Genomic DNA, 16427 nt, shown 5'->3' on the forward strand with positions numbered 1-16427 from the left:
TTTGGAGAGCCACAATTTATTTTAGGCAAATTTCAGGTGAAGTTAATGTCCAGAACCATTGTTGGCGTTGTTCTAGCTGTAAGCATCAATGCCAAACAAATGGCCAAAATGTGAAGAGTGAATACAAGAATAAATCAGTGCCTCAGTCTCTACATAGAACCACCTGTGATTTAATGGAGACATAGCAAACGTTGCTTGTATTGCTGAGCTTTGTTGCATTTGGTTTCGGTTGAGCATCAAACAACTGAAAAAAGGGTCATATTTCCCTGACAACCTCAAGTAGCATACGTGTAAGGGAAATATGACCCACCCTTTTATAAAATGTCCACAAGAAAGAAAACTAACATATTTATTACCCATCTAAATTGAGGAAGCAGTTGCACTTCCCCTGCATTGCACCTCATTTGTTGTATATTCTGAGGGACCTGAGCAACAAAGAGGGCTTATACAACAGTTTCGGTTGATATATCTTTAATTAAAACTTTCCGTTAAAAAAAACACATTGTTAGGTTGTCAAAGAATCTTAGTCTAATCATTATCACTGTCTCGATTTGAGTGACTGAATGATTCAAAGAAAATTGTTAAGATTTGTTAATAAATAGAAATATAACAATATGTATAAAAAAGGATACAAACCCCATAAGTTCCCATATATCAGTGAGTGAACAGAAATCCCCTGTGCAAATGGAAATAAAATGTTAGCCTCATACTTCTCAACCGCTTGAATTCTTCCATTTCAAATGGTCTCATATTGCCAATAAGAGTATATTGTCTTTGGTTTCTACTATTAGAGCACTAACTAATATGTTGTTCCAGATTCTGACCAAGTATCAGGTTTACCAGAAATGTGCAAACACTCACATAATGCACACCTGAAGAGTTACTCTTTCAGTGCAATTTCCAGAGAAAGGTTGTGCATGATGTAGTCAGTATTAATCTTACTGGGCTGTTAGCAGCTCACGTCCTGTAGTGGGCACATTGAAGAGGAAGAAATAACTAAAACAAATTTTGTAAACTTTTTTTTTTTAAAGAAAAGAGTAACTAGCCGCCTTAGATTACCTTATAAAGTTCAATCAATATGTTAAACCTTAAACCAATAGTGAAGCACAACAGTCCAATTCCTTTCCTTTAGTTACACCTAATTGGAATCGTCCATCTCCTAACCGAGGGTTAGTTGCATGAAGAAAGGTTGCAGAGTGGTCGATCTTGAGTCATCGTTGGCTGCAACCTCCCACCAGTGCTACCTCATGCCCTACTGCTTGTCCGATGCAAACACTGCAGAGAAAAGGTAGTAATTCACAGTAATGTCTCCATTCTCCACCACTCTCCAGTCAACAAACAAACGGTTGAAGGTATGTTTCAAGATACAAATCTCTCTGAAAACCTAGTCCTTCCCTGCACGACTAGTCATTTGTTTTATGTTTCATGTCTGGTCTGTTATAGGCTTAGTTTGCCTCAAACTTCAACTTCTAGTTATGCTACAACGGGTCAGGAAAGAAAAGAGACAGGAAGTACTCACTCCTCTCCCTCAGGCCCTGTCCAAAACTGCGCACCAGTCTGACGAGGGCCCAAAGCAGCACGCCCTTAATCAGGACTGAGATCAGCGCCCCGGTGATGGTGGCTGCCTCCAGAGTGTATGTCTTATCCTGGCCCCACTTAACACCTATCTGAAACCAGCGATCGTATGGAGTCAATCACTAGAGAACGCATATTCAGGGACTGAAGTCACGTTCGGAGACTGGGATCACGGTTTTAATCAGCTCACCTTGTACATTAGATAGATGAAATAGGCCAGCTCCGGAACGTTCTGCAGCACAAAGACTGACACCAGCAACTTGGCTTCTTTTAAAACCTGAGAACAGACAAACCTGTTCTTTAGACAAGCCTGCTTGGCAAATTAGCGAGTGGCTTACCTCATATCTCTACATTGGTGTGTTATTAAAGTATTTACTGCTCTTTACCTTTACATAGTCACCTTGCTATTCCTAAACCTGTACCTACGATATACGGATAAAGTGGCTTTTGACAATGACGAACTGGTACACCAGAAAGGGTGCAATCACTCACCGCAATAGTCCCAACGGCAGCTGTGAGACAGGCCCAGACCACTCCGATGGCCAGGATAAGGTTGTCAGGGAAGGACATGGTTGTTGTTCCTGATGTCATGATCAGGATACACAGGCATAGCTGACAGACAAAAGGAGAAATAATCTAGAATACGAGTGCACATTTCCGTGGCAATTCAAAGATCTTTAAGTAAAACCAACTCATAAAGTGTTGTGTGCAGTAATTACTGCTTAGGGAGAGGAGGAGGCAACTACATATGAAACTTGGGGCTGGAATGCAGTCGTACCTGAGCCTGTAGGTCGAATGTTACCATGGAGAAGCACAGGTTGAGCAGGAAGTACTGTTCCTGGATGCTTTCCAGTGCCCCGCCCACGCGGAAGGCCATCATGTTGGGTCTCTGAATGAGCAGGGTGGTGCAGAAGACATGGGCCACGCCCACACACAGGATACACACAAACCGAACCTGGTACATGAACACACACCAAGAATGTCTAGACTGAATTTGATTGAAATTATTTGAAATCTCAATTTTTTTGTGATGATGATGGCTTCAGTTCAGTTCATGACTTTCGATTTGATACGAGACAAGTGTTGACAGACTTCAAAATTAAACTACATTTGTATCGCTATTTCTGCCATGCCTGGCAGGCAGATAATGTTAAAACTATCATCAAAATATCATAGACCCCAACAGAGGGCAGCATACCAGCAATTCCTTCCTGTCCTGGAAAGGAAGTACTATAAAGTTGACCACAGAGCGCGCCATGACCACCATCACACTGAGAACAAAGACTATAAGCTCCTGTCTGTTCTCCTGTAGGATACCCCTGGTGATGTAGTATATGCAGAACACTAGGGAAACAGAAACAGATGACAGTTTACAGTTACAATGAAGGCATAACATGGATTGACAGAGTTAACTTTTAGGGAAAAAGATGTCAGAACAGTGGGGGAACACACACAATTGTGATTTCACATAAAACTTAGGAAATAGACATGACACTAATAATAACTGTAATAGTGAATCACATAGTAGTAGGGTAGTAGTCTCAACGCCAGACCCATGAGAGTTATTTCGCCGATACACTACGTAAGCTACGCTAACTACGTTACTCCACGCTGCAGATCTCTCTATGGGTCTGGGACACTTCATGCAAAAATCTGGTGCTCAAATCCTGACAATTCATTGGTTTCTCAGGAATCCCTGCAACATCAATCAGTAACCACTTTCGCGATCAGGCGTTTCCACCCATAGATTTGCCCCGCCCATCTAATCTGGGCTAGCGTCTCTCATTTGCTGCTACGACCTGTCACTCTTTCAATTTTGAACCGTCAACACGCCCTCAGAATACCAGCTTGGGCGGCGAAGTGGCACAGAGTCTATTATGTAGTATGCGGAGCGTGGCAATTCAACGTAATATTTGAGTCTGGAGAGAGACTAAAAGGGTAGTAGCTACTGTATATAATTAACACTGATGAAGGCTTGATGTTGGCTGCATAATAATTGCATCACAACAGACAATGACGCCATTGGTATAATAATCTTAACAGTAGTTGTCATCGCATGCTCACAGGATACTTCTGCCTTCTGGAAAGAGGGAGAGGCATGTACAATTGATCTAGTCATGAACGACCAATCTTTTAGTATCGCTACTAATCTAAGTCACACCACTTACATATTCCAACCAGCTGTATGAGGGATACAGTGGAGTCGTCCTCATAGCTGTAGGTCGCCTTGTTCTGCCTGTAGATGTTGCTCACTGTGAGGGCGAACAGTGCCAGAAGAGATGTGATGGAGAAGCAGAAGTAGACCTTGACCAGGCAGGATAGCTCTGACCAAGGCTTTATCTGTGGGAAAGTAAAAGCACACTGAACCTCAGATCCAGGGAGATACACAATCGAACCGATGCAGACTCAAGGAGCTTAGCTAAGGAAAAGTCCTCTGTTTAGGCTTGTTGATGTGACAAATGTACAAGTATGTGACAAAAGTAAAATAATGTAGGAAGGTAAAATCATGTTTCCCTGTAGCCCTGGGTCAAGTGTATAGGTCAAATATTTGAAAATGATCGATCTACCAAATTAACATTTTTATTTTATTTATTTTATTCCAGTTAGTTTCAGACCCAGTTTTGAGTTTCAGCAACCCCCCCCAACATAGCAATGAGTGTTTTTAATGGAATAATCCTTATCCGCATTATGCCATTTGTGCATTTCAGTGAACACATGTGGGCCATTTGGAAAAAAAGACATTTCCTCTCTTTCATCCCATGTCAAGGACTTCTTGACAATGGTTCAGCTGGACCTCTGACATCAACAGGTAAACAAAACAAACTTGTGGATGTCTGCTTGGTTTTATGTGTGCCTACTGTGCACCTGTCTGATGGCTTAATTGTTTTCAAAGCGCGAGACTCAATTGAATACAGGCTAAGTGGATATATAATTGAGGACAATATCTCACCGGACCACATGGTGTTGGGATCAGTTCCTGATGCCTGGGCCTCAGGTTTGGGGACAGGAGATCAGGAGTCTCTTGCGTCTGGCTGCCCAGCAGTGGACTGAAACATGGTCAACATCAGCCTTAGCAGTGAGAGGGTGGATAGCGGTGACAGCTAAAGGCAATTACTTAAATGCACTTTATTTTATAATCTGAAAAGTGAGAATACTAAATCAGATGTAGCCTACCCAAAAGCCTGGGTGTAGGTTTATATCGAACAGACTGCTTATATATCGAACAGGCTACTCCCCTTATAAAAGCCGGAAATATTGCACTTCAATTCAGACACAAAACAGCAGCGTTGTTGACATATTATAGCCGATTACAGAATTGTTAACTAAAATGTTGTCAAAAACTGACCTTATCTCGTCCATATCTAACACGCCGACCAATGCACTTCCTGTTCTACATTACTGCAAACAAGCCACGTCACGCTCAAATAAACCACGGCATCACTTTGCTTTGGATAGGCTACCAAATATTAAAAACTGTTATTATCATCCACGGATGTTTTGATCTTCTTTATGCTCTGGTTCAGCTGACAAGTTGTATCTGACGTCATTCCGCACAGGGTGCGTTCATGCTGTATACTGTACGTGCAGTGTCTACGAATGTTATGTTTGCCTCCTTTTGAAACATCAATAACACAACATTTAAAACCGTATTATTTATTAAATGATGAATGAATACATACATTCTGTAAAAGTGGTCCGTGTACCCTCTGTCCAAAGCTTTATTCAACTTGATTGATGACAGGATAAATGCATTTACGTTTTTGTGTGTGAATAGCCTAATAAAAAAAAGGAAAAACCGCAAGCTTTTCCCATTCTCGTTTTCAAATCGGCAATTGAAATATAGATTAAACCAAAAACAGATAACAGCTTGCTTTTCGCTTTTATTATTATTCAAATATATTCATAAGCGTCCGGCGTCTGATTGGCTGGCTGGGCCGCTTGTGCCGCCTATGGTCCGGCCTGCATTCAAGAATCCGCTTCCCTGCTTAGTAGACAGTCCGGGAGCCGCGGTGCTGAACCTACTTTTGTCGGGTGACGTTTTCTACCCTGCTTCTTGTAGATTGGGGTCCCTCTTCAAAATACAACAGGAGATATGCTTGGAGGATTTTCATATATTAACCCCTTTGCCCAAAACCCAGCAAAATATTTGGATTTATGAAATTACATGTAGCCTACTCAAATCAGATGCAGCAAATTTGCTTTCTCCAGTGTTTATTCATAATGAAGGTCATCTGTGTATCTGATTCCAAATTAATGAATATTAACCCTTTTACACCATGCCAATAAAACACACTTTTGATGAAAAAAAGGGATAAAAGTACGAAGATGAAGATGAGGTCGTGTAATTCATGTCAAGTTGTCAGAAAGGGTTGGGGGTATAAAGGTGAGTTTATATTTCAGCTTGACTCTTTCAGTGGCCTACATCCAACATCCAGTTCCTGATTTACAGCATTTTGCAACTAGGGTTAAAACTACATTTTAATTGAGGACCAGAGTGCATTAAAGGACCAGAGAATATATTTGTTTAAGATAAGAATTAATTGAAGTGCCACAGTCTGGTCTTGCGCGGTCTTATATTCAAAGCAATACACAGGTATGACGCTTCCAGGGATGTGATTGGCTAACCTATCTGTACACATCATAATAAATGGCATACATCATCAACAGTGGTCAAGAGTTGAGACGCGTGATATGAGAAAGAGCGGTAGATAGGACAATAGAACAAAGAATGGTTATTCAGGCCAGACAAAATCTAGGTGTGTTGACCTCCTGAAGGGAGGTCATCCTGTCATAAATTAGATTAGCACAGCTATGTGAAAGGTTGAGGGAGGTGGTGAGGTGGTGAAACTACCATTTCTATGACAGTACAGTATGACACTGTAACTGTATCGGTGTCCTCAGGCAATCCTATTTTGTCAAGGTTTAAAAAGACTAACAGGTACACCCTTATTCATAAGAGCGTCTATTCCACCAGGGGTCAGCTAAGCCCTACCTTAGGGTTCCCTGTATCTAACATCATTTTGTTTACTCTGTGTTATTTAAAGCTGCAGGGCAACATGGGAAAAGCTAAGTGAGAAACATGAGAGGGGAGATGAGAGAGGGGTGAACGAGGAGAGGAGAGGGGGGTAGGAAAGAGGAGAGGAGAGAGGGAAGATTCCGTCTCGTCTGTCCTCTCCTCCCCACTGACTTTCAATCCATTGCATGTTAGTGTGCATTGAAGAGAAAGCAATGCCTTGCACTGTTACCAAGTGTTTATGTCATAGGGTGTTATAAGACACGAACCATTCCGCAAGCCATCTGGCACCTGAATGACTCAAAGTAATGTATACTGTTCCACTATATCTAGTGGGTCAGAATATCTAGTGTATATAACATAACCATACATGTAAATGCAGATGTCAGTATACCTCACCCCTGGGATTATTTCTTATAGCTATAGTATATACATAACTGACATATACATATACATTTCAAACAGTTGTGCTGTTTGTTCAAGTGAATGGTTTATTCAACATCAACACATAAAACATTTGCCCTTTGAAGTGTGTGTCAGGGTTGGGTTTACAATTTTCACTGTTTAAAGAGTACTATCACATGAACATGCACCAAAACAGCCTTGATCATCATGCAATTTTAACTCACACTCTTAAAAATAATGGTCACATATGCAACCATTTTGGTCGCAGTCTCGAGTTCTGTTGTGGGCATGATTCACGCATGCACACAAAAAAATCTTGATGACAGTGTCATGTCAGCCTTATATATATATATTATATATATATATATATAGAGAGAGAGATATAGATATAGATATAGATATAGATATAGATATAGATATAGATATAGATATAGATATAGATAGATATAGATAGATATAGATAGATATAGATAGATATAGATAGATATAGATATATGCACACACATACACACCTTTCACTCAAGTTTTTCATCAAGTTAACATGCTTTTAGGAAAAGGGGCTTTGGTTTGCAACCACTCTATTCTCAATAACTTGTTACACTATGGATACAAAAAACTGCTGCTCAGGCTAGGCTCAGAACAGGATGAAAGAAAAGACATGAGACTGGAGGCATCATCATTTCTTTTTTATTGGGCAAAAACCTGTAGGCCTCCAAAATCAAAAGCTATGTCTGCCTAACACTAATTTCACCTGAGAACATTCTGACAAATCTAACACTTGGAATCAAATGTCTTAAGTAGGCTACATAGGCTGTAGCAACTGTCTTCAGTAGGCTAACTGTCTCATTCAAAGGACAAAGGATGGGTCACCTTTGCAGCTATGTGTAGGCTAACTACAATACACTGGTTATCGGCTAAACGATGGACAAACTTGCAGGCTATTGAAACATGTAACATCTTTTAGGCTATTGAAACATGAAACATCCTCTCCACCCTTCAGGAGAAAGGTGTCACTGGCTCTGCAGTTCCCTGTTTGCATCCTACCTGACGGGCTGCTCCTACCAGGTGACATGGAAAGGGTCGATGTTGGAGCCACGTAGTCTGACTATGGGGGTTCCACAAGGGTCTGTCCTGGGTCCTGTCCTTTTTTCCCTCTACACTACATCTCTGGGTTCTGTCATTCGCTCACATGGCTTCTCCTATCACTGCTATGCCAATGACACCCAACTGGTCCTGTCATTTCCCCCTTTTGATACACAAGTGGAGGCGCGCATAGCTGGGTGCTTGGCTGACATCCTGGAGTGGAGGGTTAGTGGAAGGCGACACACCACCTCAAGCTCAACCTGGACAAGATTGAGCTGCTGTTCCTCCCGGAGAAGGGCTGCTCAATCTCCATTTCCGGAGGTATGCCGCTAGTGTCTGCATGTCCTGGCACAGTGTCTCCTCCACGGCCTACCAGTCTCCAGCTGAGCGCAAGGTCGCCTGCGTAGGCGCACTTCCTGGAGACTGTGATCAGCAGGTCGTAGGTGTAGATGTGGAGGAGGGTGACGAGGGCCTTGGTGAGTCAAACTGATGACGAGGGCCTTGGTGATGCAGGCCAGGTGCTCGATGACGTTGATTTTACTGGGGGGTGAGCCCTTCGGAGTTCAGCTGCAGAATTCTGGGTTGGGAGCAAACTCCGCCGGCTGCTCTCCCCTCCTGTGGCAGCCGAACACCAGCCTGGATGGTGGCCCTCATTTGGGAGACTTTGCTTCGCTTACAGTGGTTAATCGCAGCTACTACTGTCTGCTGTGGATGTCGTAGCATGTCCATAGGATGCCCTCTCTCCTATGATGCTTTTTTAGCCTCTCTTACTCTGAAATGTAATTTAACGTAATGTATTGCTTTATAAATGTTCTTAGCCGGTAGACAAACATACTCCTGGAGCTTGCTCGATCGCCTTGTTTAGAGGGGTCAGGGAAGAATTTTTTACAGCTCACTTATCTGGCCCCTGGGTGATCACTGTTTTTTTGCTTTTCTCTGGAATATGTAGAGAGTGGGTCGTATGCCCACCTCCCTTGCTCTCTGTAAAGCGCATTGTGTTGCCTCTGGGTATGAAATGCGCTATACAAATAAAGCTTTGATTGATTGATTGATACTGATGGGGGGCCCCACGAGAAGGTGTCTGCCTCGCCCCCCGAAGTTGCTGACGCATAACAACATTCGGCCTCGAGGCTCTGCGAGAGGTGGAAAAAATTATTAGAATTAAATGAAATAATTCATAATGCTATCTTATGGGCCCAGTTAATGGTGAGTTCTGCTATGTAATACTAGCTCATGTGCCCAGCTGATGATGTTATAAATGTATGCGTTATATTACTACGAATCTAGAAATGTTTCGAAGCGAGATCTAGACACAAATCATGATAGAATTTGTATTTGTTTTGTATTTTACTGCTTTGTAACACTAATTCAAGTAGGGACAAGCCTGAACATGCCTGTTCAAGGTCAAGATGACTCTTAGTTATGATGATTGCTTTTGAGCTATCTTCCTGTACCAGAATAATCACAGAGAGGAAAAATGTATCACGAGGAGTTGGTGAGCATGTGATTGTTTGATGATTATCATAATGATATGAAGAATAGATATCAGGATGACATTGTAACAGTGAGCATGTGACGACCATGAGATGATCACTCTGTATGAGGTTATGATGTGTGCCTTTGATTGGTTGAAATTTATGTAACGTTTTAAGAGAGGGAGGAGTGTTTACTTTGATTGGTTGAAATTGAGGTAATGCCTGATGTGATGGGAGGAGAGAGAGATGAGGGAAAGAGTATAAAAGATAGGGAGCAACGATACTCCTTGGGACTCTGGGGGCTCAGGCCTGCACCCCAGAAGGAGATTCGGGACCAGAGTCCCCCAGCCGATACTGTGGAAATTGAGCAGTCTCCTGATTCTACGAAGAAAGAAACTCTGATCTGAGCTGAAAGAAAATAAGTTTCAGAAAGAAAAGAGAAGTTAGAAAGAAGCTTCCAGAGAGAAACACTCTGATCTGAACTAAAAGGGTTCATTCAGAAAAGAAGCCTTCCAAGTCCATGCTAGAACCTCTGTGAGGAGAGCTGCTGCAATTGACAACTAGAAATGGTGCTCAGAGAGCACAGACCTCCGCCCCTGAATGCATATCGTGGCTCTGTGCACGCCAAAATAGAATAGGTTCAAAATTAGCCCATGCTACAGCCCTCCACCGAGTTTTATGAAAAGCAGTCTGATGGTTTTTGCGTAATCATAGTCTAAAAAATGAATGGAAGTGAATGGGCAGTTGGAACGTGTTTGGGCGGCCTATGGACCCGACCCATGATTCAGGTCTTCTCCAAAATGTAATGGGTTCTAAGATGGACGATGCTACACCCTTCTACTGAGTTTCGTGAAAATCAGCTCAGCTTTTGCGTAATCCTGCAAACAGACAAACACACACACACACACATGCACACACCAACAAACGCATTTATTTAATATTATCTTTCATCTATGTTTTTTTGCTTTTGGACTTGCCCTGATAATCAATTAAGTAATAAAGTAAAGATTACATTTAAAGTTACAGTTCTGTTGTCTCTGTAAAAGGTTTTATGCATGCTAAGGATCTGACAGGTTACCCTGGACTCTAAAGAAACATTTCCCTACAGTAAAAGTATACTTACTATTAAATTAATTTCTAGCAACCACACCAACAGACATCTCAATGAGAATTTGTATCTATCAGGTCACAGGAGGGGTGTAGTTTGACAATGAACCGAGAAGGAAACAGGAGGCAAGGCAAGGCTTTACATGAGACATCGAAAGCATCAAGACAAAGTGCAAGAAACACGTAAAAGGTCATATAAAACAAAATGCAAAAAAATAGATAAATAAATAAATAAAAGGACATTTAAAACAAAATGCAGGAGAAAAATAAAATACAGGAATAAAAGTCACAGTGCAGTGTATGAATGAATAATTATTTGATTTAATAAAAAGCAGCAGCAAAAAGAAAAGTGATTCAGTCTTCATTTAAAAGAATTGAGAGTTGCAGCAGACCTGCAGTTTTCTGGAAGTTTGTTCCAGATATGTGGAGCATAAAAACTGAACGCTGCTTCTCCATGTTTTGTTTTAACTCTGGGGACAGAAAGCACGCCTGTGCGAGACGACCTGAGAGGTCTGGATGGTTCATAAAGTAGCAGCAGATCAAAAATATATTATGGCCATTTTGACATGCATAGGAGGGTATATACTCTGGGAGAACAATCAAGGAACAACATACAGGTGTGTGAGATATCATTGTCTGAGAAATATTTTGCCACCATATGCCATCATCATTCTACAAATAAATAAAACATTTGCAAACTTATGGAACAAATACAAAAAGATCAGAGGTGGATGTTGCATTATCACAACGCTTGCAATAATTTTGTGCCTCTTCCTGTGTGTGTATGTGTGCGTGTGTGTGTGTGTGTATGTGTGTGTGTGTGTGTGTGTGTTTGCGTGCGCGTGTGTGTGTGAGGCCCTTAAAAGCGGCAAAACCACGATTTCCTGAGAGGCTCATTTAGTCAAAACCTCATGAAAGTTGATGACAGAGTTAAAAAGATATGGAGGTTATATTGCGACATAGAATGCTATACTGTAAACGCACCTGCTCTACCAGTACACATCCGGCTGAACTATTGACATGCTGAACTATGTAGAATTCTAAACATAGGGCTGCGGTTGGAAAGATTCTTAACTGAACCTGTCAACAGTGTGACCAGCGAAGCAGCCTCAGCTAAGTTCTTGCTGACAGTGACATTTTGCTGACGATGTACAGTGCTCTCCCCAACAGTCTAAACCTTTACCGGTAATTTGAAAATGTACTGGTTGAAATGTTTTCCTACTTTGTTCTGATTGGCTTATAGCCCTGATAGTACTTTCTTAAAAGTGTCAACTTGCTTTGGAAGCCTCACGTTATTCTGACCTGACCACCACAACTGATGTCAAGCTCTGAACCAGATTAGTACCGTATCAGACATCTTTATTCTGTAACTTCACATTTTATACTTACGTTTTTGATCATTAAAACATTTATAATTGTATTAGTTTGTAGTTTTGTGAACATCTCCTGACACGTAGGCATAGAGAGATAGAGAGACGTATCTTGACATGTGCAACAAGACATAACGAGACACAGGTGCATACAATCACCCAGATTGTTTCACAGCAGCGGGCACAGGAGCTCAGGGGCAGGGGTCCAGGCCAGGCACAGGGGGTGAACAGGGCGAACTGAGGGTTTGGGGCAGGAGCAAGGTTCTGGACCAGGAGCAGGGGGGTGAGAAGAGCAAACCAGGGGTCCAGGGTAGGGGCGAGGGTCCAGACTGGGAGCAGGGGGTGAGCTGGGTGGACCCGGCCAGAACCACAACAAGAGGCTAGACAAATCTACTCAATCCCAGCTTAATAGTATTCATTAGAATCCCAGTGAAGGTGTAAACCCTATGGGCTGAAGAATAAAGAACCCTTATTACACAGGATAAGCTGGTGCTGGGCTCTTGTACTGGAGAATCGGGAGACACCCTACACTACATTCTCCAGAGTCCACAGGCACCTACGCCACGTTTGTGGACTTCAGCTCTGCTTTCAACACCCTCCTCCCGCCCTCCCTGGAGGGCGTGCTCTCCCTGCTGTGTGCCCGACTCCACCAGCAGGTGGATCACAGACTTTCTGTCTAACAGGAAACGGCATTAGCACATTAGGCTCCCCCCCAAAGCTGTGTTCTTTCCCCTCTACTCTTCTCCCTGTACATGAACAGCTGCGCCTCCAGCCACCGGTCTGTTAAGCTCCTGAGGTTTGCAGACGACACCACCCTCATCAGACTCATCCCCGAGGGCCACGAGTCTGCCTACAGGTGGGAGATCCACCAGCTGCTGTCCTGGTGCGGCCAAAACAACCTGGAGCTCAACGCTCTCAAGACAGTGGAAATAGTAGCCCTTGTCTATTCATGTAGATAAGCATGTACTCTCTGATCCAAATTATATTTGTTTTGCTTTTAATAAGCACTTCACTGAGGCTGGGCACTTATTTGATAGGTTGTTTACTGGGCTGGCTCCCTTGGATACTGATTCTGGTTACATTCCCCCTTTGGACCGTGTCTCTCATTTCTCCTTTCGGCCTTTTACACTTAGTGAAACGTTAGGAATCTTGCAATCCATAGACCCTAAGTGTTCTACTGGTGAGTACAGTCTAGATCCGTTTTTTATAAGACTGCCCAGATAGCAAGCGGATCTGGGCCATATACAACCTCACATGTCACATCCGTCACACGTTCCTGCAGATTCATGCTCTACAACATCAGGAGGATTCGCCCTTTCCTCACTAATGAAACGGCGCAGGTACTCATCCAGGCCCTGGTCATCTCCCGCCTGGACTACTGCAACTCCCTCCTCGCGGGGGCCCCGGCGTCAGCCATTAAACCTCTGGAACTTGTCCAGAAAGCTGCTGCTCGCCTGGTGTTCAACCACCCCAAATTCTCCCACACAACTTCCCTCCTCCGTTCCCTACACTGGCTCCCTGTAGCGGCTCGCATCCAGTTTAAAACTCTGGCGCTAACCTACAGGGCAATGAAAGGAACAGCCCCCTCCTACCTCCAGGCCATGGTCAAACCCTACATCCCCTCCCGACCGCTACGCTCTGCTACCTCAGGGCGACTGGTTGCCCCGTCACTCCGAGGCTCCTGCGGTCGATCGACACGGTCCCGGCTCTTCCCTGTCCTGGCCCCGCAGTGGTGGAATGAGCTGCCCACTGATGTCAGGACAGCAGAGTCACTGCCCATCTTTCGTCGCAGGCTCAAAACTCATCTCTTCAAGAAGTACTACAACAATCCTCCCACCTAAGCACTTATTATATTATATTGCACTGTACTTTAGATTGTGATCCTTGCACTTTGCCTTCAGCACTAGATTATGCTCTTAGTCACTTGTTTTAGAAAGAAGATGCACTTGTGAGTTCTGGCAAGTAGTAGTACATTGGCTCTTCCTACGTTAAATGCAATTATTGTTAGTCGCTTTGGATAAAAGCGTCTGCTAAATGACTGTAATGTAATGTAATGTAATATACAGGCCAGATCTGGCCCTTGTGGCTTTGTTCCGGCCCATATATGGCCCAGAACCATTACACATCCGCTTGCTATCTGGGTGGCAGCCCCAGTCATTAGTGAGCCGTTGTCATGCATTTTTAATCTCTCCATTGCGTCAGGTATAGTTCCTCTGGTTTGGAAATCTGCCCAAGTGGTCCCGTTGCTCAAAGGGGTTGATAGGGATAAGATGGATAACTATCGTCCTATCTCCAGATTGCCATGCTTAGCTAAAGTTCTGGAGATCTTGGTAAATAACCAATTGACATCTTTTCTTTCAAGTCACTCAGTTTTAAGTACTCACCAATCTGGATTCAGAGCTAATCACAGCACCATTTCTGCTGTTACTCTTGTTACTAATGACATCATCTCGGCATTAGACAACAGGAAACATTGTGCTGCCCTCTTTGTAGATCTTTCAAAAGTATTTGATACAGTCGATCACTACCTGCTTTTAAATAGACTATCTAGTATTGATTTGGATAGAGGTGCTTGTGATTGGTTTCAGGACAATCTGTCGTCAAGGTGTCAGTGTATGAAATTGGGTAATGTAACATTCGATCTGATTTCTTGTCTCTAGCTAAAGGTATTCCCCAAGGCTCAGTGTTGGGTCCTGTCGTTTTCACCATCTATATTAATGATATTGTCTCTGCACTAACTGGCTGTCACGCTCATCGGTGCAACACACCTGGACTAACTATTGGGCTATGGTAGACGGCTATTGAACGTCTAATGTGGGGCGAGGATAGCCTACTTGGGCTATGGTAGACATCTACAGTATGAGTATTGCTCTAACAGCCCAAATATAGCCGAGATTTAGCCTAGACGTCAGGATACGTCAGGAGACGTCAACAGATAAAGACAAGGCCAGACTGCAGCGCATCATCCACTTCGCTGAGAGGGTGATCGTTTGTAGACTGCCATCTCTACAGGACCTGCACGCCTCCAGGACCCTACGGGCCAGAAAGATTGTGGCCAACCCCTCCCATCCCGGTCACGGTCTCTTTGAACCACTCCCAAACGCACCTGCTCTACCAGTACACATCCGGCTGAACTATTGACATGCTGAACTATGTAGTTAAACATATGTTATGTAGCTATGTAGCTATGTAAGCTATGTAGCTAAACATAGGGCTGCGGTTGGAAAGATGCTTAACTGAACCTATCAACAGTGTGACCAGTGAAGCAGCCTCAGCTGAGTTCTTGCTGACAGTGACATTTTGCTGGCAGAAAGATTGTGGCAGAAAGATTGTGGCCAACCCCTCCCATCCCGGTCACGGTCTCTTTGAACCACTCCCCTCTGGCAGGAGTCTTCTTTCCCACAGCTATCAGACTCATTAACAAGGCTCGTGTTCCCCCACAACGCCTCCTCCACCCTCCCCATTGACTCTTAACCCTCTGCACCAATTGACTATCACACCACACTCTGCACACCCAATGTGGGTGTTTACTGACTCAATGACAATGGTGATTTAAAAAAAAAAAGAATTTCCTTATATATATCATTAAATATCTGTTTTTTTTTCTTGTTACCTTACTATGTATTTTGTTTACTGTGTATTGTACATTGTTTTGAACCCCAGGAAGAGTATGTTATAATTTGTAAATGCTAATGGAGATCCTAATAAACTAAACTGTACATACACCAACCACACTCTATTCTGTATATATTGATTAATTTGCATATTGAATATTGTATTTTGTATGTGCACTGTATTTTGTATTTGCACTGTTTTTGTGTGACATTTGCACTGTTATGTCTTTGCAATGTCCTGTCCTCCTATGTCTTCATTAGCGTACGCCATTACATTACATTACAGTCATTTAGCAGACGCTTTTATCCAAAGCGACTAACAATAATTGCATTTAACGTAGGAAGAGCCAATGTACTACTACTTGCCAGAACTCACAAGTGCATCTTCTTTCTAAAACAAACAAGTGACTAAGAGCATAATCTAGTGCTGAAGGCAAAGTGCAAGAATCACAATCTAAAGTACAGTGCAATTACGCCATTACCCTAGTTAAATTCCTAGTATGTGTAAACCACATACATGGCAAATAAACAGATCTTGAATCTTGAGCACACTAGGAAAAAGGGAAGGGACACATGAGAGAACAGTCAGACAGTCCCCTTTATCCACAAGCAGAGCCAACCCCCCTGCTGATTCTGTGTGAGTAGCAGTATTTTGTTAGTTATTTGTATATTGTGTCCACCCTATTTATCCCATATTTATTATATATTCATATTCTGCACATTTTATTATCCTTACTCTCTTAATCTGCTGTGAAACAGAAATTTCCGGGGATAAATAAAGATC

General features: G+C 42.8%; 1 protein-coding gene across 2 annotated transcripts; it reads right to left on the reverse strand.

Annotated features, from left to right (window-relative positions):
• Positions 1 to 401: 401 nt before the first annotated feature.
• On the reverse strand, positions 402 to 5091 carry LOC311307157 (uncharacterized protein). 2 transcript variants are annotated; one of them, XR_014630360.1, is made up of 10 exons: positions 4922 to 5091; positions 4526 to 4622; positions 3744 to 3915; positions 2774 to 2919; positions 2354 to 2530; positions 2068 to 2187; positions 1766 to 1852; positions 1520 to 1667; positions 862 to 1275; positions 402 to 676 (listed from the first exon to the last, which is right to left on the reverse strand). XR_014630360.1 is itself a non-coding variant. In XM_084435959.1 (9 exons), exons 1-9 carry the CDS (start codon positions 4933 to 4935, stop codon positions 1253 to 1255), a joined length of 984 nt encoding a protein of 327 aa, XP_084292085.1. In that variant the 5' UTR covers positions 4936 to 5091; the 3' UTR covers positions 402 to 1252. The 2 variants fall into 2 exon arrangements, 1 of the variants encoding a protein (XP_084292085.1); XM_084435959.1 differs by having other exon boundaries at positions 402 to 1275.
• Between the last annotated feature and the right edge of the window lie 11336 nt (positions 5092 to 16427).

Source organism: Borostomias antarcticus (assembly GCF_949987555.1).
Source record: "Borostomias antarcticus genome assembly, chromosome: 3".
Lineage (NCBI taxonomy): Eukaryota > Metazoa > Chordata > Actinopteri > Stomiiformes > Stomiidae > Borostomias > Borostomias antarcticus.

Bases quoted from the DNA above. Each gene is read 5' to 3' on its own strand.
- LOC311307157 (XM_084435959.1), bottom strand. The intron at 2,188-2,353 runs GTACGACTGCAT...TTTGTCTGTCAG, and splicing joins CATTCGACCTACAGGCTCAG to CTATGCCTGTGTATCCTGAT. The intron at 1,853-2,067 runs GTGAGTGATTGC...GTCTGTTCTCAG, and splicing joins CTGCCGTTGGGACTATTGCG to GTTTTAAAAGAAGCCAAGTT.